The 27,463-nt window shown below is 47.5% G+C and overlaps 2 protein-coding genes across 4 annotated transcripts; both read left to right on the plus strand.

Moving 5' to 3' along the window:
- On the plus strand, window positions 1-11,320 carry MAD2L1BP (MAD2L1 binding protein). Of its 3 annotated transcripts, none has more exons than XM_037519791.2 (5): window positions 1-88; window positions 2,579-2,844; window positions 4,021-4,552; window positions 7,246-7,292; window positions 11,285-11,320. In XM_037519791.2, the coding sequence occupies exons 1-3, from the start codon at window positions 82-84 to the stop codon at window positions 4,531-4,533; spliced, it is 786 nt and encodes a 261-aa protein (XP_037375688.1). In that variant the 5' UTR covers window positions 1-81; the 3' UTR covers window positions 4,534-4,552; window positions 7,246-7,292; window positions 11,285-11,320. The 3 variants fall into 3 exon arrangements, with proteins under 3 accessions (XP_037375688.1, XP_054554804.1, XP_054554803.1); XM_054698829.1 differs by lacking the exon at window positions 1-88 and adding an exon at window positions 1,965-2,062; XM_054698828.1 differs by lacking the exon at window positions 1-88 and having other exon boundaries at window positions 2,222-2,844.
- On the plus strand, window positions 7,663-27,135 carry RSPH9 (radial spoke head component 9). Its single transcript, XM_037519788.2, has 5 exons — window positions 7,663-7,927; window positions 11,285-11,450; window positions 13,027-13,156; window positions 13,458-13,604; window positions 26,893-27,135. Exons 1-5 carry the CDS (start codon window positions 7,701-7,703, stop codon window positions 27,051-27,053), a joined length of 831 nt encoding a protein of 276 aa, XP_037375685.1. The 5' UTR covers window positions 7,663-7,700; the 3' UTR covers window positions 27,054-27,135.
- The last annotated feature ends 328 nt before the right edge of the window (window positions 27,136-27,463 follow it).

Here is a 27,463-nt window from a genome sequence, read left to right on the forward strand (position 1 = left end):
GCTTACCGCCAACAGGAATGAAGGCTGGAAGAGGAGTAGGCTGAACAGCAATGTCTTTCCAGGAGACCAGAGTCCAGGGAGATGGAAGGTGGTATATGTGTTTAGTTTCCTGGAGGGGTTACTTATGAGGTGCTTGGCTGTGTGTGTGTATATATATATCATGGACACACACACACAAACATTTTTCCTGGTATGCAATTAGTCATTCTTTGTATATAGTACCTTCACATACGTTGTAAACTCACACTTGGCAATCTTATATTTTATGTTATGCCTAGGCCAAGTTCACTGTTAGATTATAAATTATCCCCCAGTATTTTCTCCGAGGACTTTTGAGGTTTATTTTTTACATTTAAATACCTAATCCATTTGGGATTTATCCTTATGTAGGATGTGTAATGGAAACCAATTTCTTTTTTTTTTTCTTCTAGATGGATAGGGAGTTGACCCAAGTCATTTGCTGTGAAAAGTTACCCTCATATCATATCATCACATATCCTATACTGATATATGTATATATGTATATGTCTATATATACACACACACTGATATATGATATATGGATCAGTTTCTGGACTGTCTTTTTATTTATTTTTTTTCTATTTCCAGCACCTATGTCATTACCATACCACAGTGTGGTAATCTTTGTACTTTCATATTATCTTTTTGAGCTCTGGACACTACTTCCTGAAATCTTTCTTTCTTAACCTCCATGACCTGATATTTGTCATTAATTCTTTAAGCTTCTCTGGCTACTCTTCAGTCTCCTCCACACCATCTTTTCTCTATTTGTTCATCCCCTAGACATTATTATCTTCAGGAACCCAGGTCATCCTCATTCTATACACCCTTCCTGAGTGTCCTTATCCACTCCCATACTTACGGCTCTCAAATATATATATCTAATCCTAATGCTTTTCCTAAATATCTTTTCACTGTCCACTGAAACAGGAAATGCAACCTATGAAAAACTGAAACTCACCCTTCCTCCGTACCCATGCCTCAATAAACCTGGTCCTCATCTAGTGTTCCTCTTTTTTTTTTTTTGAATGGCACAACTGGCATAGAGCTATTAAAATTAAACAAAAACATGCTTGTCTTCATGGCAGTGTCTTTTGTATCCCTCTTCTTCCTGAGATCAAACACCAAGTCATGCTCATTGGCTTACTTAATTATCTCTATGGTTCATCCAGTTCTCTCCACCCCACTGTGAATACCTAGTTCAGGCCTCTTTCACCATGCACTTGGGTAATTGCAGTTGCCAGTTTTAACTGGTATCCCTGCCTCCTCTCATATCCTCCCCGTAATCTAATCTCTGCCCAGTAGCCAATGGAGATTAAATTTATATAATGTAAATTTAATCATGTCACTTCCCTACTTAAACTTTATCCCCTGACAGGATCGAATGCAAACAACGTATGAGGCCTTGGCATGATCAGGCTCGTGTTTGCTCACCACAGCCTCAACTCTTTATAATGTGTACTCTTTTCATTCCTTGAATAGAGGATGCTCTTGTCTCTCAGGGTGTCCAGGACCAGTAGGGTATCTTCTTGAGCTTACTCATCCTACAGATCACAGTCTCACCCCAGTCCTTCGCATCCACAGCGCGTGTACGCCTCATTTTATAATTTAACACCCTGTATATTGTCTATAGACAGCGTCCGCCTCTGGCTTGCCTGCCACAGTCTCCAGTACCCAGGACAGGGTCTGGCACGAAATAGGTGCACAGTGAACTCAGGCGAGACCAGAGGCGCGAGGGGAGTGTCTTTCGGGAGTCAGTCCTCGGTGGCTGAGAGCGCTCGGGTTCCGTGCTGGGGAAGGGCTCGGCGTACCCGCGCGAGGGTGTTAAAGAAGGAGCGCAGGGCTCAAACCCCAACCCAGCCTAGCCGCCACCTCACTGCCGCGGCAGCGCGCCCCGCTTCCGGCCCCGCAGAGCCGGAAGTCAAGACGCCGACTTCCCATGATGCCCCGCGGGGCACCTATTCAAACCCAACGCAAAAGAGGGAGGAGGTTGCTATGGCGGCTCCGGAGCCGGGAGTGCGGACCCGGGTCGCTGTCCCTGGTAAGGCGTGGGGCCCGCGGCTCCGGGAGCCCGGGAGCCGGTTTCTTCCCTGCTGTCGCGCCTCCAGTCACTTAGCCTCTCGCCGGTCTCCCCGGTTTCCCGACGTCCCTCTGGCTTTGGCGCGGCCCCAGTGACCCCATTGCCCCCGCCGCCCTGGATGCTGTTGCTTCGCCCCTACTTTGTCTTCCTGTCGGCACCGTCGCTGGGCTATATTTTTTTCTTTCATTTCCACAGATGAGGGCCTCCGCTTCTGGGCGGGGCTCGTCATTGTGTCTGAGGTTCGCCCGCCTTTCCACTACGCCCCCCTCTGCCCCTCCCTCCGTCACTTACATCACCTTGGTGTCTGGAATCCAGAATCTCCCTACCTTTGCCCACATCCTGGGAGTTTTCGGAGCGACTGTGCCTGTGTCGGGGCGTCTCCTCCGTGGTGGTGGCTGGTGAGGCCAACGGGAATGAGAAGACTGACTTTGGCCTTTAAGTTTTTCCTTTTCTCCTTTATTCCTCTGCACCTACCAGACATGGAGTGGTATGAGCAGTCGGAGGAAACCCACACTCCCCAGATAGAACTGCTTGAGGCTCCCTCCGCCCAAGAACCTCCCAAACCCTCGGAGCCCTTTCGCCCCAGAGACTGCTTGGTGCCAGTGGTGTTTCCAGGGCCTGTGAGCCAAGAAGGCTGCTGTCGCTTCACTTGTGAACTTCTGAAGCATATCATGTACCAGCGCCAGCAACTCCCTCTACCCTATGAACAACTTAAGCACTTCTACCGAAAACCTACTCCCCAGGTAGGCACAGATTTGGGGACTGGTTGTTGGGGGAGACTTTATGACTCTGACCTGAGGCAGGTAAAAAAGGAGGTCTAAGAAATCGTCAAGGCCAGTGAGCCTAAGCAGCTATGAGGAATGCCTTGGGCCCATGCTTCTGTCACTTCTCCCCACTCTAGTACTTTGATAGTCTAACTCTCCCAGCTTTTTCTCTGCTTTACTTTTTCTGCAACTCCTTTTGTTTTAGTCTCTGACTTTACTCATGTCTCTGATGAATACTTAAGAATGAATCATCGCCATCTCTTGTGTGCATGGCTGGGCCTTGTGAGCAGATAGATTTCATTACAGTTATATTGGGTGGGAGCCTAGTGGTCTCTTTGGGGAGCTCCCAAAACACCAGTACTGGAAAGTCTTCACTCTGCTTGTGGAAGAAATTGGCAGGTGATCTAAAAGTCCTCAACACAAGTTTTCACTCAGCCTCATTGAGTTCATTCTTGACTTCTGTGGTCTCTAAATTTCCAGTTCCTGAGCCTTTTCTGGGCTTCTGCAGTGTGAATCAGCTTGCTTTTCATAAGTGTCCTCTCTGTCCACACTTGGTATTCAGCTCTCTTGAACTCTTCCATCTGCTTTCTACTTTTTAAAATGTGTTGTTGCCTTTGCCCACTGTTTTCTCTATTCAGTTCTCTTTATACTAGGAAATTCTCTTTCTCTCTCTCTCTCTCTATTCGCCTTCCCTTGTTTTCTCCTTCATTTAATTCTATTTCAGAGGGCAGCACAAATAGGCATGTGTTCAATTTTCCATGTATTACTGGAAGACCAACTCCAGAATCACCATTTTAGGATTAAATTATCCTCATTCCTGTTACCACTCCCAGGACAACAAAAATTTGCCAACTACCATGCTACCAACCTCCTTGATTTATTTTAGTGCCTTATTTTGTAAAGACAAAATAAGGCACTAAATAAATAAATATTCCCATGCTGCTCTCTGCATGGGACTATTATGGTTTCATACTCACTCTGTTTCCTTTTTTGATCTATTTCTCTCTGAAAAAGCCCAGTGTTTTGGCCATGGCAGTTCATTGAATGGGAACGCCAGTCCCATAAATCTCCTACATCCCAAGAGGGTTCTTCAGAGGGCGTTATTTAGCATCTCTCTACTTTGTCCTTCCCTCTTACCATTCTTTGTCTTCACAGGCAGAGGATGTGGTGAAGAAGAAATCTCGGGCCACTGCTGAGGCGAGTAGCAGGAAATGCCAACAAGCCCTGACAGAACTGGAGAGTGTCCTCAGCCACCTAGAGGGTCTTTTTGCCCGAACTCTAGTACCAAGAGTGCTGATTCTCCTTGGGGGAAATGCCCTAAGCCCCAAGGAGTTCTATGAGCTTGACTTGTCCCGCTTGGCCCCCGATAGCATGGACCAGAGCCTGAGCACAGCAGCTTGTTTGCGCCGTCTCTTCCGAGCCATTTTCATGGCTGATGCCTTCAGTGAGCTGCAGGCTCCTCCGCTCATGGGCACCATTGTCATGGCACAAGGGCACCGCGACTGTGGAGAGGATTGGTTTCGACCTAAGCTCAACTACCGAGTGCCCAGCCGGGGCCACAAACTGACTGTAACCTTGTCCTGTGGCAGTCCTGCCATGCCAACCACTGCCTGGGAGGATTACGTTTGGTTCCAGGCACCGTTGACACTGAAAGGCTTCCATGAGTGAATGGGGATGCTTCTTAATCGTGAGCACAGTGACTAAATTATTTCCCCTCTATGGCATCAGTTCTTGTTTATTGATAAGAGGAAGGTTCCAGCCTGCCTACCTGCCTCCTCTTCATACTTCCTGATGACTGTGGCTATAATAGTCATCTTTGAATAACACGTCTTTGAATCAAAGGTTGATTTTCTCAGAGGGTGCTGGATAAACACTTCTGTTTGTGATGGGCTAGCAATCATGGATCCATAGACGCAATTATGAGGGTGATTCTTCTGCTTTTTACTGCGCTTTCCAGAAATTTTACTAGGGATATAGTATGGGTGTGACTCATGAAATTAAATATAAAATAAGTAGATAATGTATTACATTTTCTTGAAACTTTTGGCTTAAAGAAACTTTCCTGGCTTGAGGCTAGAGTGCTTTTGTCTTTCTTCTTGCCTTCTTATGCTTCCAGGCCAGTATGGGAAGTTAAGTGACTTGACAAGTTTTTATCACAGTTTTTGATAGGAAAGTTGGGACTGGAGTCCTCATTAGCTAACTCCAGCCCTACATTCTTTCCTTGCCACTTGCTGGTTTTTGTGATCCTTAAAGTATCTGTGCCCAAAGCAGAGGTCACATGGGAAGGGGGCTGAGAAAACTGTCTTTGCAAAGTGACTAAACTGTAGGCTGAGGCCCCCAGCACTGACCTTTGTTAATCAGTTCCTTGAAGCCAAATGTCCCTTCTGCCCTGTCTGGTGGCTTCTAGCAGTGACTATTGTCTCTACAAACACTGCCCTCCTTCCTGTGGCGGTTCCTTCTCAGCTACATTTCTGTCTCAGCTACCTGTTCTTGCTTTTATTCGCTGCCTTGCTTCTGCCCTAACCACGAAGCATTGACCTTTGTCCCTAAGAAACCCTGCTTATATTTTAAGTTGAAGACAGAATTCTCACTCTCTTGCTGTTGGAGATAGAGGTGTATGTGTCTATAAGTATGGATAATAGAAATATAAACTTTTTTATGTTTTAAGGATTTTGTGCTTTTATGTTTTGTTAAGTAAACATAAAAATAGTTTATATTTTATTCTATATTTTAAGCACTTTACATACATTGTCTAATCTTAACAGTCTTGCACAGCATTTTTATTGTTCCTGTTTTATAGATGAATGAAATTTGGGGAGATTGAAATTACTGGCCTGAGTGACACTGGATTCAAACCCAGCCCACCTGGCTCTAGAGATTGAGTGCTTTCCACTGTGTTGTACATCCTGTGTTGGTGTTTTGTTTTTTTTTTATTCTGTGTTGTTTCACTCTGAAATAATTAAACAAGATTTGCCCTGCCAGAGGTGGTAGCATTGGAATGTTGCAGGACTCCCTTCTCTGGCTTTAGATTGTGGTTCCTGATATGAAATTGCCATTCATAGGTGCTAAGTAAATATAGAATTAATGAAAATGAAAGGTTTGTTTCCTTGACTGTGCTATCACTGCTTGAAGCATATTCCACCAGCTAGAATTTTGACTAATTGTCTGATCTATCTTGCAGAAGAGGAATAGGGTCATATCTCCCACTTGAGAAAGGACGGGCTGAGGGGTCTGACTAAACAGGGGGAGCGGGTTGAACAATGACGTTATAAATTGTTTTGAGATGGAGGATACATTCAGCCAAGACAACTCCCTTAAAATACTAGTTTTAAAAGCCTCCATAAACAATGCCTAGACAATCAAAACAAAATAATTATCTGGGAAATTTAGACACTTCTCTGTTGGCTTGGCACGTATTTCATGAGTCCTCCAAAGGAATCCAGAAATTAAAAGATCAGTTAATATTAACAATAAAGCCCATCTCCTTCCATGACAAACTTGCTGAAGAATCTGTTTTTATGGGTTTGACCTTGGACTGCAGAGGTGGTTGTGTTATGGCATTTTCCCAGAGAAATCAGGCAGCACTCAGAGAGGCGTAGAAAAATTTAATCATCACATTGGCGGGCTCATGGGATAGCTCCCAAAAGTCTGGGCCCCGAAAAGCAGAAATGGCGGGGTGTTTTACAGTTTGTATGCAGAACAGTCTTTAGCCCAGGCAGTGAAGAGCCCCAGCTGCAGCGGGGTTCTGGCCTTTCATCTGTGGCTACCATTTGAATCTGAAAACAGTAGTTATGGGGCCCAAGATAGATATATGTAAGTGGTAGCTGATGGGAAAATGTAGCTTTTATTTTTATTTTTTAAAGATTTATTTATTTATGCATACAAGAACCGGGGTACAGGCCAGAGATGCGGGGGGTGAGAGGATTCACCGGAGACAGAGTGGGGAACAGAACAGACAGATTGAAGTATACTGCTGAGGGGAGCAGTGGGCAAGACAGGAGAGGTCTGCTGCGCCATGTGGGTTGCTCCCTGGCCGGCCAGAGATTGAACTCATGCTGCAGAGGCTGCGGATTGCTTCATAGTGTGGTGCTTAACTCCTTATGCCACCAGGGAGGCCCCGGAAAATGTAGTTTTTAAATGTCATCCTTTTTGTATCTCTCTTCACACTCTCCTGTTGTGGCCTTATACCTTGCCCCACCTTGCCCCCCAAAAGGTCTCCATTTGTCACTTCAAGTGGAATAGACCTATAGAAGGTAAATAAAGAGACACCTGAGGACTGCAAAAGTGGATGAACCCCATTCTGTAAGACTTGATTTGGGGGAGATTGTCTTGAAACCCTAAACTTATAGATTCAAGAGGGTCTCATTCTTTCCTCCATAGGTAATTCTGAAGTTGAGAAGGGACACGACTGGAGTGAAATAATACAGGTAGTTATCACGGTCGTATTATTTTTCCCAGCCTCCAGCACATGTACATCGAGGACACAATAAATATCTAGGTGTGAAATGGTCTACAAAGGGCGGAAGTATCTTACGGAATTAGGCTGGGCTGGGACCTCCCATCACACACTTTGTTAAGCGGGAAAACAAACCCCACCCACCTCCTGAGCACAGGAGGTCCCCAACTCGGAGAAGAGTAAGTTGTATGTGCCCAGTCTTTCCGGAAGGGCTCGGTGGGAAAGGCTGTCTGGGGGGGTCTAAAAAGGGCTGGGCCACCGGCTGCTGGAGAAGAGGAATCCTCCTTCCGGCCTGGCGGGAGGGCGGAGCTTTGGTCTCCATAGAGACGGCTTCTCCTAGCAACTTGTCGGGCGTTGAGCAGATTAGCAGGCGGGCGGGATGGACGCGGAGAGCCTCCTGCTGTCGCTGGAGCTGGCGTCCGGCAGTGGGCAGGGCCTCAGTCCGGACCGCCGGGCCTCGCTGCTCACTTCCCTTCTGCTGGTCAAGCGCGATTACCGCTACCACAGGGTCCTCTTCTGGGGCCGCATCCTCGGCATCATGGCCGATTACTACATCGCGCAGGGCCTGAGTGAAGACCAGCTGGCACCGCGCAAGACGCTCTACAGGTGCAGGCGGCGCCGGGGGATGCCGACCGGAGGGCGCTGGGCGCGGGGAAGGGCTGCTTGCGTTGCTGGGCTTAAAAGGGGCGGGCGTCTGAGCTCCCGGGAGCAGTTGGACCGGATCCTGGGATCTGAGACGCGGCCTGGGACAGGAACTAGAAGATTGCGGGTTAAGGGGCAAAACCCTGAGACTGGAGGGAAGCCCGAAGGGGCGGGGAAGTACGGGGGCAAAATCTAAGGGGCGGGACCCTGGGAAGGCACTTTCTGGGCCGAGGGATGGGGACAGGAGAAACTTGCAGGCGGGTGGGTTTATAGTAGAGACACTGCCAAGAACCGAGATGGAGCAAGGTAGCGAGGCAGGTGCAGTCCTGGCTTTCCTAGAAACTCAGTTTGGATCTTCAGTGGCGGTGTGAGCTCCCAGCGGGAGCCGCTGCGCGAAGTAGTGAACTCCAGGGGGAATAGGAGAGAAAGGACTTAGGAACCAGGGAAACTTCCCTAAATACTACCATACAGGGCTATTTAGTCTTTTTTTTTTTTTTTTTTTTTTTTTTTACCATCCCCATTGGCGATGGGGAGCTAACCACCCTGTAAAGTAGTCTATTGAGGTTGCAGGACATTGGACTCATTTATCTAGCCTTGTGTCAATCCCACACTGATTGGATGCATCCTGTGCTAGGCTTGAGGTTACAGAGATGGCTAAGACCCACCCACATCTCCAAGTTATGTACATCCAAGGGCGGGAGGCTTTCATGTAACCCAACAATTATAAGCAAAATGTGTTAAAACTACTGTAGAGATATTTACACAGGGGAACCAAGTCAGGACGTTCTAGAGAGGCATCGCTAAGGGAGTAACTGGCTGAGATCTGAAACACAGTTCTCCAGAGACGTGTTGAGGAGAGGACATGCTATTAGAGGGAACAGTTCTGCTAACTTGTTGGCTGGAGTGTCTGGGACAACAGCAGGCTGGTGAACGTGACGGTGGCAGCCTACAGTGTTATGTAGAACTGGATGGCCCCAAAAGTCAAGAGGTTTGAACTCTGCCCATAGGCTATGGGGGGCCCATTGAATGGCTGTAAGCAAGGAGAGTCTGCTCAGGTCTGAGTGGGCAGGATGGCCTGGGAGTACCTAAGCATTTAGGACCAGAAGGAAAAGGCAGCTAAAGGAATGGAGAGGAAGGGATGGGTTGGAAAGATTCAAGTGATAGAACTGGCAGGACTTGGGACCGATTGAATGGAAGGGAGATGAAGAAGAAGTCAAGGTTCCCCCTCTTTCCACTTAAATAAGCTGGATAAGTTCTGGTATTCACTGGGGGAGAATTTGGGAAACAGGACTAGGGAAGACTGAGTGAATTAGGTGTGAGGTGCACAGGTAATGGGCAGGGTGGTAAGGAGCCATGGTAAAGTACAGATCTGGAGTTCAGAAGAGAAATTTAGACTGAAAATAGAGATTTCATTTTAGTCCATAAGTTTATGTTCTTTCTGGACCCACCATGTGCCAAGCATTTATCTGGACCCCAGGAATTCAGTGGCAATAGAGACAAAGTCCTTGTCTTCATGGCATTTACATTATAGTATGTTGGTGGGGGTGGGCGAGGAAGAGGTGACAGACAATAAATCAACACACATATTGCATATCAACTGATGTTAAGCCCAAGAAGAACAGAGAATACTGGGCGGGATACTATTTTATTTTAAAGATTTATTTATTTATACAAGCACTGGGTACAGTCAGAAGCGTGGGAGGGTGAGAGAATTCACCAGAGACAGAGCAGGGAACAGAACAGGCAGACTGCGAAATACACTGCTGAGGGGAGCAATGGGCGCGGCAGGAGAGGTCTGTCGCGCCATGTGGGACCCTCGCCTGCTGGCAGGGATCGAACCGGCGCTGCAGAGGTTGCGGGCAGCTTCGCAGCCCAGCGCTCAACCGCTGGGCCACCGTGGAGGCCCTGGGATACTATTTTAAATAGGATGGTCGGGTATGACATCTCTGATAAGGTAGCACTTGAGAAGAAACCTGAAGCAACTGAGAGAGTGAGCTATATATTTATCAGAGGGAAGAGAATTCTAGGCAAGTGCAAAGGTCCTGAGACACATATGTGCTTAGCATGTTTGTGGGACCCCACAGCGGGTAGTGTGACTGAAGAGAGGAGTGAGTGATGGGGGAGCATTGTAGGATATGAGGTCAGAGACAAGTGGCCAGAGACAATCATGTAGAACTTTGTTGGGGATTAGGACTTGGCTCAAGGAGAAGTTAATTGGAAGACTATGCACAGGGATGTGATTGGACTTAGGTTTTAACAGTGGAGTGGAAATTAGACTGAAGAGGGAGCAGGTATGGAGGTGGGAGAGCAGTTATGAGGCTGCAGCAATATCTAGGCAAGAGCAGATTGGACCAGGGGACAATCCGGGGATGTGGTGAGAGGCTGGACTCTGGATACCAGCTAGGCAGTAGCTGGGGGCCTGGGAGTCAGGTGTGTGAGATTGCAGGGAGAAGAGGGGTTGGTTGGAATAGTTTCCTGGAAACATTCAGGGCACTGGAGGACGGAGAAGGGAGATGTCAAAGGAAACAGAAATGGAAATGCATTTAACTTTTAGGGTCCATGGATGACCTTCTCCTAAGCAATTTCTTGGGGTAGTGTGGGCAGAAATCACAGTGCAGTGGCAGAGAGTGAAAGTGAGGGGGATGGAAGGGCTTCAGAGAGGCTAATTGTTATTATGAGATTATTGCTCAGATTAGAGGAAAAAGGAGAGATAGGAAGAGAACATTTTCCGGAGTGGCGTGAATTTGAGGGCTATTGTTTTAGAAAGTTGAAAACTTTTTCTGTGCAAGGAGCCAGGGGAAAGTTAAGGGCAGAAGGTCAGCAGAGGCCAGCTGGGCCCTGAGTGGATTCGAGAGGATGGGAGGGAAAGGGCTCGCTGGCCGGTGCCCCTGAAGACTGCAGTGGAGGAGAGGTCCTGGAGCCTGGGCCGGCTCTCCTGAGAAAGAGGGCAAGAGAGCTGTGCTGTTGGCTCGATGGGCAGTCTGAACACAACTTGGGGGCCCACCAAAGCAGGGGCACCGTGGCAGAGGGAAGATCAGCTTCCAGAAACTTCTGGAATCTCACAGTTCAGGTATCTAGGAAGAAGTGCTTGGAATTTCAGCAGACAAGAAACAAAATTTTATGACCTTCTTAAAAAATAAACTTGCATTTGTATCACATGTGGCGGTGGCTGCACCATAGGCACTTAGGGCTTCCAAGGGGAAAAGGTGCGATTCCAAACCCAAGAGCTTTTCTTGGGCCTAACCCCTAGGGAGAAGGGGCAGCTGGAAGCCTGAGTGCAAGGGGGAGCTGGAATTTGACAGATGTGGATGTTGTTGGCAGCCTGAACTGCATGGAATGGAGCCTTTTGCCCCCCGCCACAGAGGAGATGGCTTTGCAGACGTCTGTGCTGAAGGGCCGCTTCATGGGAGACCCCTCACATGAGTATGAACACACTGAAATGCAGAAGGTGAAAGAAGGCGAAAAGTTCTTCGATGAAGAAGTAGTGGTGAGTGAAGACAGAGGAGGAGGGCGAGGGCCACCCCACACTTAACCCAATAGAAATCATAGTGGCAACAGCTACTGTGTTACCTCCACCACTGCCCGGCTGGGCATGGGGTCTGGGGTGTGCTAGATACTGTATCATCTCCTAATCCTCCAGCTCTGTGAAATGGCTATTTAATTTCCCAGGTGGTAGAGATATTAAGTGACTTGCCCAGGGTCACAGGGATCCTGAGTTAGAGGGTAGAGATGATGTGTGACTTTCCTGGGACTCTGGCTCTGGGATGGGGGCAGGGGCTGGGAAGAGGGGGTCTGTGCTGAGCTCTGGGGTAAGGGAATGTGCACATGCTCTTATATTTTATAATCGAGTTTGTTTTACTAGCTAATATATCCATACAATTCAAAATTCAAAAGTATAGAAAGGAATATAATCGTTTCCCTCCGGCCATCCCTGTCTACCAAGTATCCAAGTCCTCCTCTGGGGGATATTAGTGTCTCCGTTTTGCATGTATGTGAGTCCCAATCTTGCTACTCAAATGTAGTCTGGATCAGAAGCACCCCAAGTCCTTAGAGTTAGAAATACATAGTCTCTGGCACAGGGATCTACATTTTAACATAGGGGACTGAACTATACTGCAGGTCCTCAGGTCATTTTGTTAGAAAGTTGTTTCTGTAGATAGTTTATGCAGATACAAACTGCAGCAAATAACTTACTTCTATATATTTTCTTGTAATCTTAAAAAATTAAATGGCAGATGTTAGATACACAGTTCTGCACCTTGGTTTTTGTTTTTTTTTTTTAACCTAACAATATATTTTGGATATCTTTCCACACCAGTGCCATGAAGAGTGTTCCCATTTTAAAAAAATATTTATTTTATTTATTTACAGGCCAGAGGTGCAGGGGATGAGAGGATTCACCAGAGATAGAGTGGATTGTAGAACAGGCAGACTGACTGAAATACACTGCTGAGGGGAGCAGCGGGCAAGACAGGAGAGGTCTGCTGCACCATGTGGGAATCTCCCTGGCCGGCTGGGAATCGAACCCACACTGCAGAGGCTGTGGACAGCTTCACAGCGCTGCACTCAACCTGCTGCACCACCGGGGAGGTCCTGTATTACCATTTTTTTAAAAAAAGATTTATTTATGCATACAAGATCTGGGGTACAGGCCAGAGGTGCGGGGGGTGAGAGGATTCATGGAGACAGAGTGGGGAACAGAACAGGCAGACTGACTGAAATACACTGCTGAGGGGAACAGTGGTTGAGACAGGAGAGGTCTGCTGCGCCATGTGGGTTGCTTCCTGGCCGGCCGGGGATTGAACTCATGCTGCAGAGGCTGCGGACTGCTTCATAGTGTGGTGTTTAACCCCTTGCGCCACCAGGGAGGCCCTGTATTATCAATTTAAGAGAAAGAAAACCCTTGACAGGAGGGGAGGACCGGCTTGATTTTCCATGGACTTGGCCTCTACACTGTGTTGGCCAGGTGAAATGGTCACGTGGAAGGCACTTGGCCAGTGGTGAGTGCACAGCGCACTGGCAGGTGGCTCTTCCCCCACCCTCCCCTCCCCGCATCTCCTCAGGTTCAGATCAAGGAAGAGACGCGCTTGGTGTCCATCATTGACCAGATTGACAAGGCAGTGGCTATCATCCCCCGAGGTGCTCTCTTTAAGACCCCTTTTGGACCCATCCATGTCAATCGGACTTTTGAAGGTGAGTTCTCGGGGGTCTCTCTCAAGGTCAGAGGGTTCTTTCCCAAGCATAGTCAGACTCGTGTCTGGGAATCTGGAGCAAGCTGCTCTCTTCCTCAGAAGGAATAGCTGTGGCCATATCACTTGAGAGGATGAGTCCAGTGGTCTGGCATTTGGTGGTTGGCATGAGCTTCCCAGCCACTAGCCCTGGCTCCCTTTTGCCTGAGGGGTAGGGGAGCATTTAGCCTTGTGGGTTCCAGCGTATGACATGGATATGGACTTTCTGCCTTTTCACGCCTTCCTCCTCCTGGGTCTTTCATTAGGACTGTCCTTATCGGAAGCCAAGAAGCTCAGTTCCTACTTCCACTTCAGGGAGCCTATTGAGCTGAAGAACAAGACCTTGCTTGAGAAGGCTGACCTCGACCCCTCCTTGGACTTCATGGATTCCTTAGAGCATGACATCCCCAAAGGTAATAGCCTATTACTTCAAGGACACTGGGCCTACTCTGGGTCAGAGCCCTGGGCAGTGCCACCTGCCATGCTTCTCTATTCATGGGCCTGAGTAGGAATTGTTCACTGTGGGTCCTTAAGGGTGTGTGGGGGGGCTCCCTCGGGACCCCATACAGGGCTCAGCTCATAGTAAACTCACAGTAACTGTTTGCCAAATGACAAAAGGTAGGATTGTCTTCCATATGCTTCCACATACTGGACCTCTCTGTCTCTTTTGATTCTCATAGCAATCAGGAATGGAATTGGCTTGGGAAAATGCTCTTACGTGGATGCTGTACCCCAGGACAAATGTCAGGTTCTGAGCAATTAGAAGACACATCCAAGGCACTGACTCAGTGTTCCTGCTCTTTCCCTCCCCTCTGAGAACTGGAGGGATCTGTTGATGATGGTGACAATGCTGGTGATAACCCATGAAAACAACGACACTGCTTATTGTGTGCCAGGCACTGTACTTGGCTCTTTCTCTGCCTTATCTCACCTCAATCTTCATAGCTACCCTAGAAGGTAGATACTATTATTATTTTTTAGAAGATTTATTTATTTATGCATACAAGAGCTGGGGTATAGGCCAGCGGCACAGGTGGGTGAGAGGATTCACCAGAGACAGAATGGGGAACAGAACAGGCAGATTGACCAAAGTACCCTGCTGAGGGGAGCAGTGGGCAAGTCTGGAGAGGTCTCCTGCGCCATATGGGTTGCTCCCTGGCTGGCCAGGAATCGAACTTGTGCTGCAGCGGCTGTGGACAGCTTCATAGGTTGTTTCTCAATCCTTGTGCTACCAGGAAGGCCCAAGGTAGATACTATTATTAGCCCCATTTTACAGATGAAGAAATAGAAACTGAGAGTTAAATTCAGGGACACATTATTAGAGTGTTAGACTTCAGGGCTCTGATATTAACTGTGGTTCAAGTAAATGGTGTTTCCTTTTAAGCGGATCATAGGAAATTCAGGACAAGTGTCACCTCCACCACTCTGGGAAACATATTGAGGAACAATGAGCAATCCAATCCTGAGTTGGGCTGGAACTCAGGAGGGGGTAGGTGATGGTTAAATGCAATGGCTCTGGCATCAGACAGTGAGGGCGGGAATCCTGAGCCTCTCACTTACTAGCAGTGTGGCCATGGAAAAAACTCTCAATTTCCTTGTGCCTCAATTTCTTCTTTTCTTAAAGGGGAATCATGGTATTTTTCTACTTCATTGGTTGTTATGAGAATTAAATGAGTTAGCACATATATTTATCATTTATCAATCAGAGTGCCTAACACACAGTTAGGACTCAAATGAAAACTATTTATTTATTTATTTATTTATTTATTATTTTTTTTTTTTTTTTACAAACACTTTGATTTTTTTTTTTTTTTTTTTTTTTTTTTTAGGCAAAGCATTTTATTATTCAGGTTTTTTTTTTTTTTCTACCATTGTTCATTTTATTTATTTATTTATTTATTTATTTTATTTATTTTTTTTTAAATATTAAATTTTATTTTTATATTCCCCCATACAATTGCAAACGCCCCATTCTGACCCCAATCCTTCCCCTCCCGCCCCCCACCCCCCAAAAAGTGTCTCTGGTTCATAGTTTTTTGTTGATTTTGATTTTCACTTTCTTATATTCATTTTCCTGGTCCCTTATTTAAGTTTTCTAGATTCCTGCTATGAGTGAGACCATCCGGTATTTTCTTTTTCTTTTTGGCTTATTTCGCTGAGCATGATCCCTTCCAGCGCCATCCATGTTGCTGCAAATTGCATGTGTTTATCTTTTTTGAATGCTGAGTAATATTCCATGGTATATATGTACCACATCTTCTTGATCCAGTCATCTATTTTGGGGCATTTGGGTTGTTTCCAAAGCTTAGCTATTGTAAACAGTGCTGCTATAAACATAGGAGTGCAGGTGCTCTTTGGAATTGATGTTTCTGTGTCCTTTGGGTAAATACCTAGGAGTGGAATTGCTGGATCATATGGAAGCTCTATGTTTAGTAGGTCCAGAAATCTCCACACAGCTCTCCATAGTGGTTGGACCAGTTTGCACTCCCACCAACAGTGCACAAGAGTTCCTTTTTCTCCACATCCTCGCCAACATTTGTTGTTGCTAGTTTTTTTAATATGTGCCATTCTCACTGGTGTGAGATGGTATCTCATGGTAGTTTTGATTTGCATTTCCCTGATTACAAGTGATGTTGAACATTTTTTCATATGTCTGTTGGCCATTTGCATTTCCTCTTCAGAGAAGTTTCTTTTTAGCTCTTCTGCCCATTTTTTGACTGGATTATTTTCTTTGTTGTTGCTGAGTCTCATCAGCTCTTTGCAGATTTTTGTGATCAGTCCTTTATCATTAGTGTTGGGTGCAAAAATGTTCTCCCAGTTGGTGGGGTTTCTCTTTGTTTTTGTTATTGTCTCTTTTGCTGTGCAGAAGCTCTTTAATTTGATGTAGTCCCAGCTGTTTATCTTTCTCTTCACTATCACTGCTTTGGGTGATGTGTCTGTAAAGATGTCTTTGATGTGCAAATCCCGTAGTGTTTCGCCTATATTTCCTTCTATGTATTTTATGGTTTCAGGTCTTATGTCTAGTTCTTTAATCCATTTTGAGTTGATTTTTGTGTATGGTGTGAGGTAGTGGTCAAGCTTCATTCTTTTGCATGTAGCGACCCAGTTTTCCCAGCACCATTTATTGAACAAACTTTCTTTGCTCCAATGCATAGTCTTTGCTCCTTTGTCAAAGATTAGTTGACCATAAATCTGTGGGTTTATTTCTGGATTTTCTATTCGATTCCATTGGTCTGTATGTCTGTTCTTGTGCCAATACCATGCAGTTTTGATGATTATGGCTTTGTAGTATAGTTTGAAGTCTGGGAGTGTGATGCCTCCATTTCCTTCTTTTTTTTTCAGTAGAGCTTTGGCTATTCGGGGTTTTTGGTGATTCCATATGAATTTCATCAATAATTGTTCTATTTCTTTGAAGAATGCCATTGAGATTTTGATTGGAATAGCATTGAATCTGTATATTGCTTTTGGTAGGATGGCCATTTTAATAATGTTTATTCTTCCAATCCATGAGCAGGGGATGTCTTTCCATTTCTTTGTGTCTTCTTCTATTTCTTTTAACAGTGTTTTATAGTTTTCTTTGTATAGGTCCTTTACCTCTTTTGTTAGATTTATTCCCAAATATTTGATTTTTTTTGTTTCGATAATAAAAGGGGTGGTTTTTTTGATTTCTTCTTCTTCAGATTTATTGTTTGTGTATAGGAAGGCTACTGACTTTTGCGTGTTGATTTTGTATCCTGCCACTTTACTGAATTGATTGATGAGTTGAATTAGTTTTTCTGTGGAGATTTTGGGGTTCTCTATGTATATTATCATATCATCTGCAAATAGTGATAGTTTGACTTCTTCTTTTCCTATTTGGATTCCTTGGATGTCTTTCTCTTGTCTTATTGCTCTGGCTAGGACTTCCAGTATTATATTGAAAAGCAATGGTGAGAGTGGACATCCTTGTCTTGTTCCAGATCTTAATGGAATTGCTTTCAGCTTTTCACCATTGAGAATGATACTGGCTGTTGGCTTGTCATAGATGGCCTTTATGATGTTGAGGTATGTTCCTTGTATCCCAAGAATTTCAAGGGCTTTTATCATGAATGGGTGTTGCACTTTGTCGAAAGCTTTCTCAGCATCTATTGATATTATCATATGGTTTTTATATTTCTTTTTGTTGATGTGTTGGATAACGTTGATTGATTTTCGGATGTTAAACCATCCTTGTGCCCCTGGAATGAATCCAACTTGGTCGTGGTGAATTATCTTATGGATACATTGTTGGATTCTGATAGCTAAAATTTTATTGAGGATTTTTGCATCAGTGTTCATTAGGGAGATTGGCCTATAGTTTTCCTTTTTTGTGTTGTCCTTATTCGGTTTTGGTATTAGTGTAATATTGGCTTCATAGAACGTGTTTGGTATTGTCCCTTCCTTCTCAATTTTTTGGAAGAGTTTGTGAAGGATAGGCACTAATTCATCTCTGAATGTTTGGTAGAATTCATTTGTAAATCCATCAGGTCCTGGGCTTTTGTTTTTGGGGAGGTTTTTAATTACCATTTCAATTTCGCTGCTTGTAATTGGTCTGTTTAGGTGTTCTATTTCTTCTTTATCTAGCTTTGGGTGATTGTAGAGTTGTAGGAATTTGTCCATCTCCTCTAGATTGTTGAACTTGTTTCCATATAACTGTTCATAGTAGTTACTGATTATTCTTTTGATTTCTGCTGTGTCCGTTGTGATTTCTCCTCTTTCATTTATGATTCTGTGTATTTGTGCTTTCTCCCTTTTTTCCTTTGTGAGCCTGGCTAGGGGTTTGTCTATTTTATTTATTTTTTCAAAGAACCAGCTCTTGGTTTCATTGACCTTTTGGATTGTTTTTTTAGTTTCAATTTCATTTATTTCTGCTTTGGTTTTTATTATTTCTTTTCTTCTACTGGTTCTGGGGTTTTTTTGTTGTTCTTTTTCTAGATCTTTGAGCTTCGAGATTAGGTTGTTTCTTTGAGTTCTTTCTTGTTTTTTGATGTGAGCTTCTATTGCTATATATTTTCCTCTTATTACTGCTTTTGCTGCATCCCATACATTTAGGATATTGGTGTCCTCCTTGTCATTCAATTCAAAGAATTTTTTAATTTCTTCTTTGATCTCCTCGTTAGTCCAGTGGTCTTCCAGTAGTGTGGCTTTTAATCTCCATGAGGTAGGATAGTTCCTTGCCTTCTTTTTATGATTTATTTCTAGTTTGATGCCTTCGTGGTCAGAAAAGATGGTTGGTATGATTTCAATCTTGGTGTATCTGTTGATGTTTGTCTTGTGCCCCAGGATGTGATCGATCCTGGAGAATGATCCGTGTGCGCTTGAGAAAAATGTGTACTCCGTTTTTTTTGGGTTTAGTGTTCTATAGATGTCTGTTAAGCCCAAATGCTCTAGGTCCTTATTTAGAGCTTTAGTTTCTTTACTTATTTTTTGTCTTGTTGATCTATCCATTGTTGATAGTGGTGTGTTGAAGTCTCCCACTACATATGTGTTTTCTCTGATGTCTGTTTTCAGAGAGGACAACAGTTGTCTGATATATTTTGGTGCTCTTTTGTTTGGTGAGTATATGTTAATGAGTGTTATTTCTTCTTGAAGTATTGTCCCCTTAATCATAATGTAGTGACCATTGGGGTCTCTTTTTATTTTTTTGAGTTTGAAGTCTGTTTTATCTGATATAAGTATAGCTGTTCCTGCTTTCTTTTTTGGCCCATTTGCTTGTAGGATTGTTTTCCATCCTTTGACTTTGAGCCTATTTTTATCTTTTGTAGCTAAATGTGTTTCCTGGAGACAGCAAAAGGTTGGGTTTTGTTTCTTAATCCAGGCTGCAACTCTGTGTCTTTTTATTGAAGAGTTTAGTCCATTTACATTTAGAGTTAATATTGATATGTTAGCATCTGTATTTGCCATTATGTTTGTCTTTCCTTTGATTTTATTTATTTATTCTTTTAATAACTTTTTTTTTTTTTTGGTCTTCTTTCGTTGTTATTCGTCCCTCTGAGGTTCTGGCTTTAGGATTCCTTGTAGTATTTTTTGGAGTGGGGGTTTAGTCGCAATGAAATTCCGGAGTTTCTCTTTGTCTGGGAAGGTCCATATTCTTTCTTCATGGAGGAAAGAGAGCTTTGCGGGATAGAGTATTCTTGGTTGGCATCTGTTTTCTTGGAGTCTGTTGACTATGTCCCTCCACTCTCTCCTTGCCCGTAGTGTTTCTTCAGAGAAGTCTGATGTCAGCCTGATTGGTTTTCCTTTGAATGTTATCTGTTTCTTCCCTCTTGTCAGCTTCATTATTTTTTCCTTGTCCTGGATTCTTGGGAGCTTTACTATTATGTGTCTTGCTGTGTTTTTCCTTTCGTCGTGGAAGTTTGGTGTTCTTCTTGCTTCTTGTATATCAATTTTCAGCTCCTTCTTCTCATTTGGGAAGTTCTCTTCAATTATATCCATGAATATTTTCTCTGTTCCTACATCTCTCTCCTCTCCTTCTGGAATTCCTATAACTCTTATATTTCCTTTCCTCATGGAGTCAGATAGTTCCCGAAGTCTTTCTTCATTCTTTTTCCTTCGTACTTCTCTTTCCTTTTCTGTTTTGGTTCTTTTTATTTCTGTGTCTTCAAGATTACTTATTCGTTCTTCCATTTCATCTATTCTGCTTTCATTGCTTTTCCCAGAGTTCTTTAGTTCCTCCATTAATTCTTTGATCTCCTGCATTTCTCTTACTTCCCTCTTTAGGGACTCAATTTCCTTCTTCTGATCTATCACTTTTTTAATCATGGCAATTTTAAATTCTCTTTCTGGAAGGCTCAGAAGTTCTTCCAAGTTGCTGTCGTTGCAATCTGGGGAGTGGTTTTCTTTTTGTGGTGTGCTTCTTTCCTGAGGAGTTTTTAGGTTGCGTGTGGTTCTTCTACTCCCTACTGTCTGTTTTCTAATTTGTCGTATGCGTTGGGACACTGTGTTGCTCGGACTGACTGACATCTTGGGTGAACTTCTCCGCTCCCCTCTGGCTCTTCCAGGAGCCATCTCTGTCTTCTGGGGGAGCTTTCTGCTGGTTTTAGGCAGTTTTTACTGAAGAAATGTCCCTGTTCTCAAATGGCGAAGCGGGATGCAGTCCCTGCGCCTCCGGTTTCAGGCACACTCTTCTGCGCACCCGGTCTGCCCCGGACGTGGGTGCCTGCTCCCTCTGTGGGCTCAGACTGCTGGTCGGAAGGGGCCTGGCGTGGAATAACTTCCCGGCTGGCCACTGGGTCCTACAGAAGCCTTCTGCCCTTTTCAAGCAGTCTTAAGAAATTTCCTGTTTTATGGGGTGTTAGTGACTTTTTTTCCTGGTCGCTAGGTGGCGCCAGAGATCTCTCCTATTGTCCTTGGGGGGCTGTTTTTCGCCTCCCCCCACCCCGTGGGACAGAGAACAGAGCGGGAATGGTAGGGTACACCTCAACAGCTTTGGGGTGCTGTGTCTGCCTTGTGCCCCACCGTCGTGGAGAACCCACGACCCGAATTTTCGTGCCCCGGGTCTCAGTTCAAAGCCCTCAGTTCCAGGACATGGGCTGTAGCCCAGTTCAGTGGCGCGGGAATGGCGCCTTTTGCACTGCTCCCGTGCCTGGGCGCCTGGTTCCTGCTCACTCAGGGAGGGACCTTCACCTCAGTGAGGACCTCCGTGCGTCTCCCCGCAAGCCTAGGTCGTCTCCCCGCAAGCCTAGGTCGCAGGCGCGGGGACCTGGGCAGCCGCGATCCAGGTCTGCATTTGCTTTTCAAGCTCCCCGAGCGCGCCGCGTTTCCGCGCCAGCTTACCGGCAGCCCGGGCTGTGTGCGCGTCTCCCGGGGTCTTTGTTCTTCTCTAATGGCGCCCGGAGCCGTTCGCTCACCGCCGCGGCGGATCCTGCAGGGTTCGCCTCAGCTCCCGTTCACGGGGTGTGGTGGCTGCAATAGTTCCTTTCCACTCCCAGTCCCGCTTGCTGCGTCGTTTGTTCTTGTGGGCCGTTTTGGTTTGTTGTTTCCCTCCTCTCTGCCGGTCGGAGAGTGCCGCCTCTGTGGGCGGGGGAGGGGAGCAGGGTTCTGCGCTTCCCTCCCTTCTAGTCCTCTTTTATGGCCACTTTCTTCTTCGGGCAGTTCGCTGGCGTCACCCGTTTATCTTCCGTGTCCCACTTCTCACTGGGACCTGCCGCTTTTCCTCCCTATTCACTTTTTTTAATGGGAGATCTTACTCGCAGCGTCTCCTAGCCGCCATGTTGCTCCGCCCAACCTATTTATTATTTTTTCTTTAAAGATTTATTCACTTATGCATACAAGAGCTGGGGCACAGGCCAGAGATTCAGGGGGTGAGAGGACTCACCAGAGACAGAGTGGGGAGCAGAACAGGCACACTGACCGAAACACACTGCCGAGGGGAACAGCGGGAGAGACAGGAGAGGTCTGCTGCGCCATGTGGGTTGCTGCCTGGCCTGCTGGGGATCGAACTCATGCTGCAGAGGCTGCAGATTGCTTTGTGGTGTGGTGCTTAACCCCTTGCACCACCATGGAGGCCCTAAAAATTATTGTTGTTACTATTTTTACTGGCAGAAAGTCTTTAGAGGTGGGTTGGAGGTGTGTTGGTCAGGCCTCAGAGAACCTAGAAGGCGAAGGGGTGAGAGGCTATGACCAAGACAGGAGGAGCTGCTGGTGGCTTGTGAGCAGGTCTGTGCCAATAAAACAGTGGTGATGGATGGATGGAAAAGCTAGGGATCAGGTCATTTCAGGGCTACTGTAATGAGCAGACATAGATCCTAACTAGCTAAGAGCTGCCAGGAAAGAATGGCCACTCTGGTCTCTGCCACATGGGGGCGCCCAAGTCAAGGCGCACTAGACATAGAAAGGGGCTCCCTAGAGATAAAGGTTTATAGGGGCTGGGGAATTTCTCACCAGTCAGTCCTGCTCCCCAGACTCCCATTATCTCCAGCCTGGCTAGGAGCTGGAGGGAGCTGCACATCTCCAGTTGATAAAGGGGGCCAGGAGCATGGTAGTGGTGGGACCCAGAGCCAGGAGCTGAAGGATAGAAGAAGAAAGCCTCTTAATGCCCCTAATCTGGGTGGCTGGCAAGCCCTGCTTGGTGCTGAATTCTCGGCCTTCTCACCTGCAGCCAGTGAGGCACTACCTCACAGTGCCATGGAACTGGTGGCTGACCCCAGAGTGCCTACTCCCATCCTCTGTACAATGAGGGTAGCGGAAGCATGCTGGGGCCTTTGCAGTGAAGACCAAAGCAGGGTAGGTGGGGTGTGGGGGCCTCACAAAGACTTCCTAAGGGTACCCCATCCATCCTATTGGCCCTGCCAATAGGAGACACAGGAGATAGTTTGGGGACACAGAAGATAGCTGGCTCTCTACAGAAGGTGTGTAAGACATGGAGCACTGGAATGTTCCTAAAGGATGCTAAGGCTACCCTGATGCATCTAGTCAGCAAGTGAATTCCTCAGGCCCCTGAGAGGAATAGTATCTAGGCCTGTGGGGTGGGTAGTTGCAGATGTCTGAGGACAGGGACTCTTAACAGTTGGCCTTAGGACTGAAGGATCAGGTTCCACATTCTAGTCCACCCCATCACTTTGCTTTGTCTTCAGTCCTGGAGCCCTGGGGGTGCTCTCCTGTTATCTCCTATGTGTATGGGCCTGAAGGGAGGGATGCTCCTGGCTTGGCCTTGGCAAACTTCACAGCTTCTAGGCCTCCAGCTCCTTTCCTCCTGGGACCACCACTGGAAAGCCTTCAGGAAGCCAGGACCAGTCTTTCTGTGATGTCTTGGTGGGGGCCATGGCATGGAAGTGGAAGTATGAGTGGTCAGGAGAGGACAGATTTTGCTCCCAGACTCCCTTCCTTATCTGCCAATGAAAGAGCAGAAGGAGCTGCTGGGAGGCTGCCCTGCCCAGGAGCTAGCAGCCAGGCTGGTCTGCTGCATGGACCCAAAAGGCCAAGGAAGAGATCCCTGGGACACCAGCACTAGCTGGAAGGATGGAATTTGGCAGCTGTTTTCCACCCAGGCAGGTTCACTTTTTCCTTTCTATCTGAAGCGATTGTTCAGGGGGATTTGTGTTACCTCTAAGTAAGAACAGTTTAGGGTGGCCGTCCCTGGGGGTCCTGCTCTCCGTGAGGTACCACCCAGCCAGCCCTGGCTGAGGAGAGGAAGGGGAAGGATATTGCTTGGGACCTCAAAGATTCTGAGCTGTAGCGGTGGGACCCAGAGCCAGGAGCTTGTCTTGCTGTGCCCTGGGATCTGTAGGGTTTTGTGGAAGCGAGTAGCTTTGGGGGCAGAGCCGTTCTCCTGGTGGATGCAGAGTTCTCTGATCTTGGGCTGCTGCCAGGTGAAGCTAGATGGAGCACCAGGAAGGGGGCCAAATTTCTAGGAAGGAATCTGCCATTCATTCCTCCTTAACTTTTACTCCATCAGCAAATAGCCACTGAGCGTGACTACATGACCTGGGGGATGCAGTCATGAATGAGAGAGACAGGGTCCTTGCCTCACAGAGCTTTGGGAAGAGCACAGGAAGACAGAAGCTGGGAAATGGAAATGTAAAATAGAAGGTGCCTCACAAAAGAGGTCATTGGTGTCCTGGGACACAGAGAACCAGGCAGGGCAGCGATAGAGGCCTGGGGATGAGCAGAACTCTTCTCCTTGCTCCACTTTGGGCAGAAGCCTACAGATTCAGGGAACTGCCCTGTGTAGGGCCCCTGGGGCTCCATCACAAGCCAGCTTGCAGCAGCACTGCCCAATCCAGGCAGCAGAGGGCAGCAAGGGGCCTGCCTGCCTGGAGAGGTGCCTTTAAAATGTGGTGGTGGCAGTGGCTGGTGAGGGGCTGTGACAGGGGTGACAGGGGCGTTGGAGGGGTGGGGAACATGGTTGCCCAAGATTAGCCTTCTACTGGTGGGGGGAGGGTGTGCAGTTGCCTCCTCCTACTCAGTCCTTTGGGAGTCCTTTGGGAAGCCGGGCTGACAGGGGGTCCACCTTCTGGACTTGGTCCCGCCCCACCGGCCCACCCCATCAAGGCCTCTAGGGGGTTTGTCCATATGTTGTGGCCTTGACGTTGGTGAGTGACTGCTGAGAGAAGGAACCCGTGTCTGTTTCTCTGTGCCTGCGGCTGACAAGCTGTGTGTGGTGCTGGTCTGAGGAGAGGGTTTAAGTCATCTGTGCCACCCTCCCCCGCAACAGTTCTGATGGGCAGCTGGGCCCATTCACCCCCTCAAACTTCATCTCAGAGCTTTGCCGCCTTTCTTCTTGGAGGGCAGGAGAATGTAATTATGATTAGCACTCCCTACTGGGGAGCTTCCCCGCTAAGAGGGTGAAACCCTGGGGCCCAGGAAACCCTGGACTTCCTGCTGATTCCAAGAGGCCCAGTACTGATTTATAGGTTTGCCTCCCACCACATCCTCAAATTAGAGAACTGGGGGGCAGAGTGGCTGCTGGGGACAGAGGGCAGGAGGGAGGTTTGGAAAGACCAGGAGCTGTGACCTGAAACACTAGGGGTGAAGAGGTAGTTCCCCCTCTCACCCCTGGTAGAAGAGGCGGCAAAAGCATTTTCAGCAGTTGAAATAAGAAAAGTGGGTGAAGGTGACAGCAAGTGCCTGGCTCCCCAGGTAGATGCTACGTGACTACTGGCACGTTGAGTCTGTTTCCTGGGCGACCAGCTGAGCCAGGGACAAGGAGAGGACAGGAGTGTGACAGGAATGCAAGGGGGGAGGGAGGCAGTGTTGCTGGCTGGCCGGCCCCTCACATGCCAGTTCCTTATTCTGCCAGTACCCTTCTGCCTGCTTGGCACTGTCCCTTCCCCCCAGGGCCTCTGTGTCTCTAGCATCACTGTCAATTTACTTGCTACCTAAGGGGGTGCCCCTGCTGAGGAGCCTAGGCCCTCTCATCTACTGGAGGCAAGAGGTGGCTAAACCCTAGGTGGGCAGGCTGGTGTGAGGGAAGGTCAGGATCCGGTCTTTGCCCAGGGTTTGCCAAGATGCTAGTGGTCTAGACTGGGGGACCCCAAGATCCCATTTCTCCAGGGTAGCATTCAGCCTAGGCAGATTGCAAGCTGTCCTCCCTCAGTGGGCAGAGGACACAGAGCCTGCCCTCTCAGTTCAAGGGGGCTGTGTGATCGTGGGCTTCAAGGGCAGGGGCGAGATTGTCTCTAGGAAGCTGGCCCCAGGTGATGCTCTGGGCAGCTGGAGTGACAAGAAGGGTTATAAAATGGTACTTCCTCAGCATATGCTTCTGGCCAATGTTTCTGGAATGAGAGATTAGGAAAGCAACAGGCTAGGGCCTCTGGAATTGAGGGCAGGTCTGGGAGGTACTCTTTGATACCCCGGGAGGAGTTGCAGGACAGGGAAAATAATTCCCTAGCCAGTACATGTCTCCTTGTCTCTGGATAGTGCTCCAGTCAGAGCTCTGGGAACCCAGGAACCTCTTCTTGATGCTGTCTGGCTGGCAGTGTGGAGCCTGGGGCCCACAATGTGGCTTTCACTTCATTGTCTCGTGTAGGGGTGGTGGCCTTTGGGGGAGGCCACTGCACAGTGTTGAGGTGGGCTTTGCGCCAGTTTCTCCTTGAGCAAGCCAAGGTCAGCTGACCTACAAACTCCCAGAAAGCTCCAGCTTTGACCTGGGCGAGTGACAGCATCCTGGCTGGGGTCAACTGACATCAAGGCCAGGGGTTCCTGGTGGTCAGATCTCTTGGATACAGGGTGGCCCCCAGTGGGTGGGGACTGAACTGTGAGGCCGTTGGGTGTGGAGTGACCAGGGTGGGCCATGGTTGGAAGAGGCCTGTGGGAAGCTGGGGCGGCAGGAGCCAAGCAGCCGGGCTGAGCTGGCAGCTGATGAAGGCCTCAGCGCAGTTCTCTGTATCACTGGCTGGTCTAACACCAAAACCTTCAAAGCATTTGCCTTTCTGGCAGGGCTTGGAGCAGAGCTGTGGCTGGGTCTGGGAGAGGCCTCAGTGCACAGGGGAATAGAAGCTCCAGATCTGCATCCAGAGGCGATTTTCCCAGGCTCCTTCCTCCCACACAGCGGCTCCCTCCCTTGGTTCTGGAGCTGGATCAGGCCCTTCCAGCCAAGTACTCATGGCTGCACAAGTCGGCCCCAGGCTGGACTGCTCCCGTCTGGGGAGCAAAAACCAGGGCAGAACCCAGGATAGACAAAGGCCCATCAACTGCAGCCTAAGTCCCCTCCCACCAAGGATGGCTTGTCTACCAGCTGCCAGAAAGGGCTGTTGAGCTGGGAGGCCTGAAACAGCCCAACTTCTTTGTAAGTCCCTAGTCTGGTCTAACTCATCCCAGAGCAGAGGCTGGGACTGGGGAAGAGTGCACAAAATCACTAGTGGAGCAAACTACACTAGACCTGAAGGTCACTGAAGGTGACTACCTGAGTAGAGGGCGAGGAAGCCCCCAGAAAGTCTCCCCTAGCCTGGCCCCAACTCCCTCTGCCTGTGGCTTCAGCTTCCTCCCCCACTCAGCCTTTAACTAGACTTGCTGACAGGAACAAAACAGATTGGATTGAGTCTCACCTCTTTTCATTTCCTTTGCCCTCCCTCTGGAAGTGGCTTTAATGAGCAGTGAAATGGCTAAAAAGCAATCAGGAGGAGTAAGTGCACGGATAATTAAATTGTCTTCCCTTCCCCCTGTGGAAACTTAGCACCTGAGCCAAGGAGCTGAGGGCCTCTGCAGCACCCATGCCTCACCTTCTGCCCACCTACTCCCCAGGGTCCTGGAGCATCCAGATGGAACGCGGCAATGCCCTGGTGGTGCTGCGCAGCCTGCTTTGGCCAGGCCTCACCTTCTACCACGCTCCCCGCACTAAGAACTGTGGCTACATCTACGTGGGCACTGGTGAGAAGAACATAGACCTGCCCTTCATGCTGTAGGAGGGCGCCAGCCTGGGATTTTTAATGCAGCATGTAATCATTATTTCTATAAATTTTAGTGAGTTTAGTCTGTTTGTTCTGTCCTTCCTCTCATTTCCACCTCCATCTGGTACCAGACTCAGAGACCAACTGAGCTGAGGAATGTGCTAACTAGAGAGATAATGGAGGGTAAAATGGCTAGAGGTGACAGGCGGGAGCTCTTGGAGGAAGGCAGCTTCTTGGTGTTAGATGAGAGCTGCACACACACACCAGATGGCCCTATCACCTCCTCCTTGCAGCCCCCCCAGGCTGAAGAGTTAACAGCTGTCAAGAAACAGGCTGGGAACCTGTTTGGTCAACAACTCCCTTTGGTTGTATTCATGTGGCCCATCACAAGAAATTAGTGACTCAATGCTAGTAATTGGTCAGAA

The sequence above is a fragment of the Talpa occidentalis genome, unplaced genomic scaffold (assembly GCF_014898055.3).
Source record: "Talpa occidentalis isolate TD23 unplaced genomic scaffold, MPIMG_talOcc4v2.1 talOcc4.2, whole genome shotgun sequence".
In the NCBI taxonomy this organism is placed as follows: Eukaryota; Metazoa; Chordata; class Mammalia; order Eulipotyphla; family Talpidae; genus Talpa; species Talpa occidentalis.

Bases quoted from the DNA above. Each gene is read 5' to 3' on its own strand.
- MAD2L1BP (XM_054698828.1), top strand. From the start codon at position 2,515: ATGAGAAGACTGACTTTGGCCTTTAAGTTTTTCCTTTTCTCCTTTATT. The intron at 2,845-4,020 runs GTAGGCACAGAT...TTGTCTTCACAG, and splicing joins ACCGAAAACCTACTCCCCAG to GCAGAGGATGTGGTGAAGAA.
- RSPH9 (XM_037519788.2), top strand. From the start codon at position 7,701: ATGGACGCGGAGAGCCTCCTGCTGTCGCTGGAGCTGGCGTCCGGCAGT. The intron at 11,451-13,026 runs GTGAGTGAAGAC...GCATCTCCTCAG, and splicing joins TCTTCGATGAAGAAGTAGTG to GTTCAGATCAAGGAAGAGAC. The intron at 13,605-26,892 runs GTAATAGCCTAT...CCTACTCCCCAG, and splicing joins AGAGCATGACATCCCCAAAG to GGTCCTGGAGCATCCAGATG.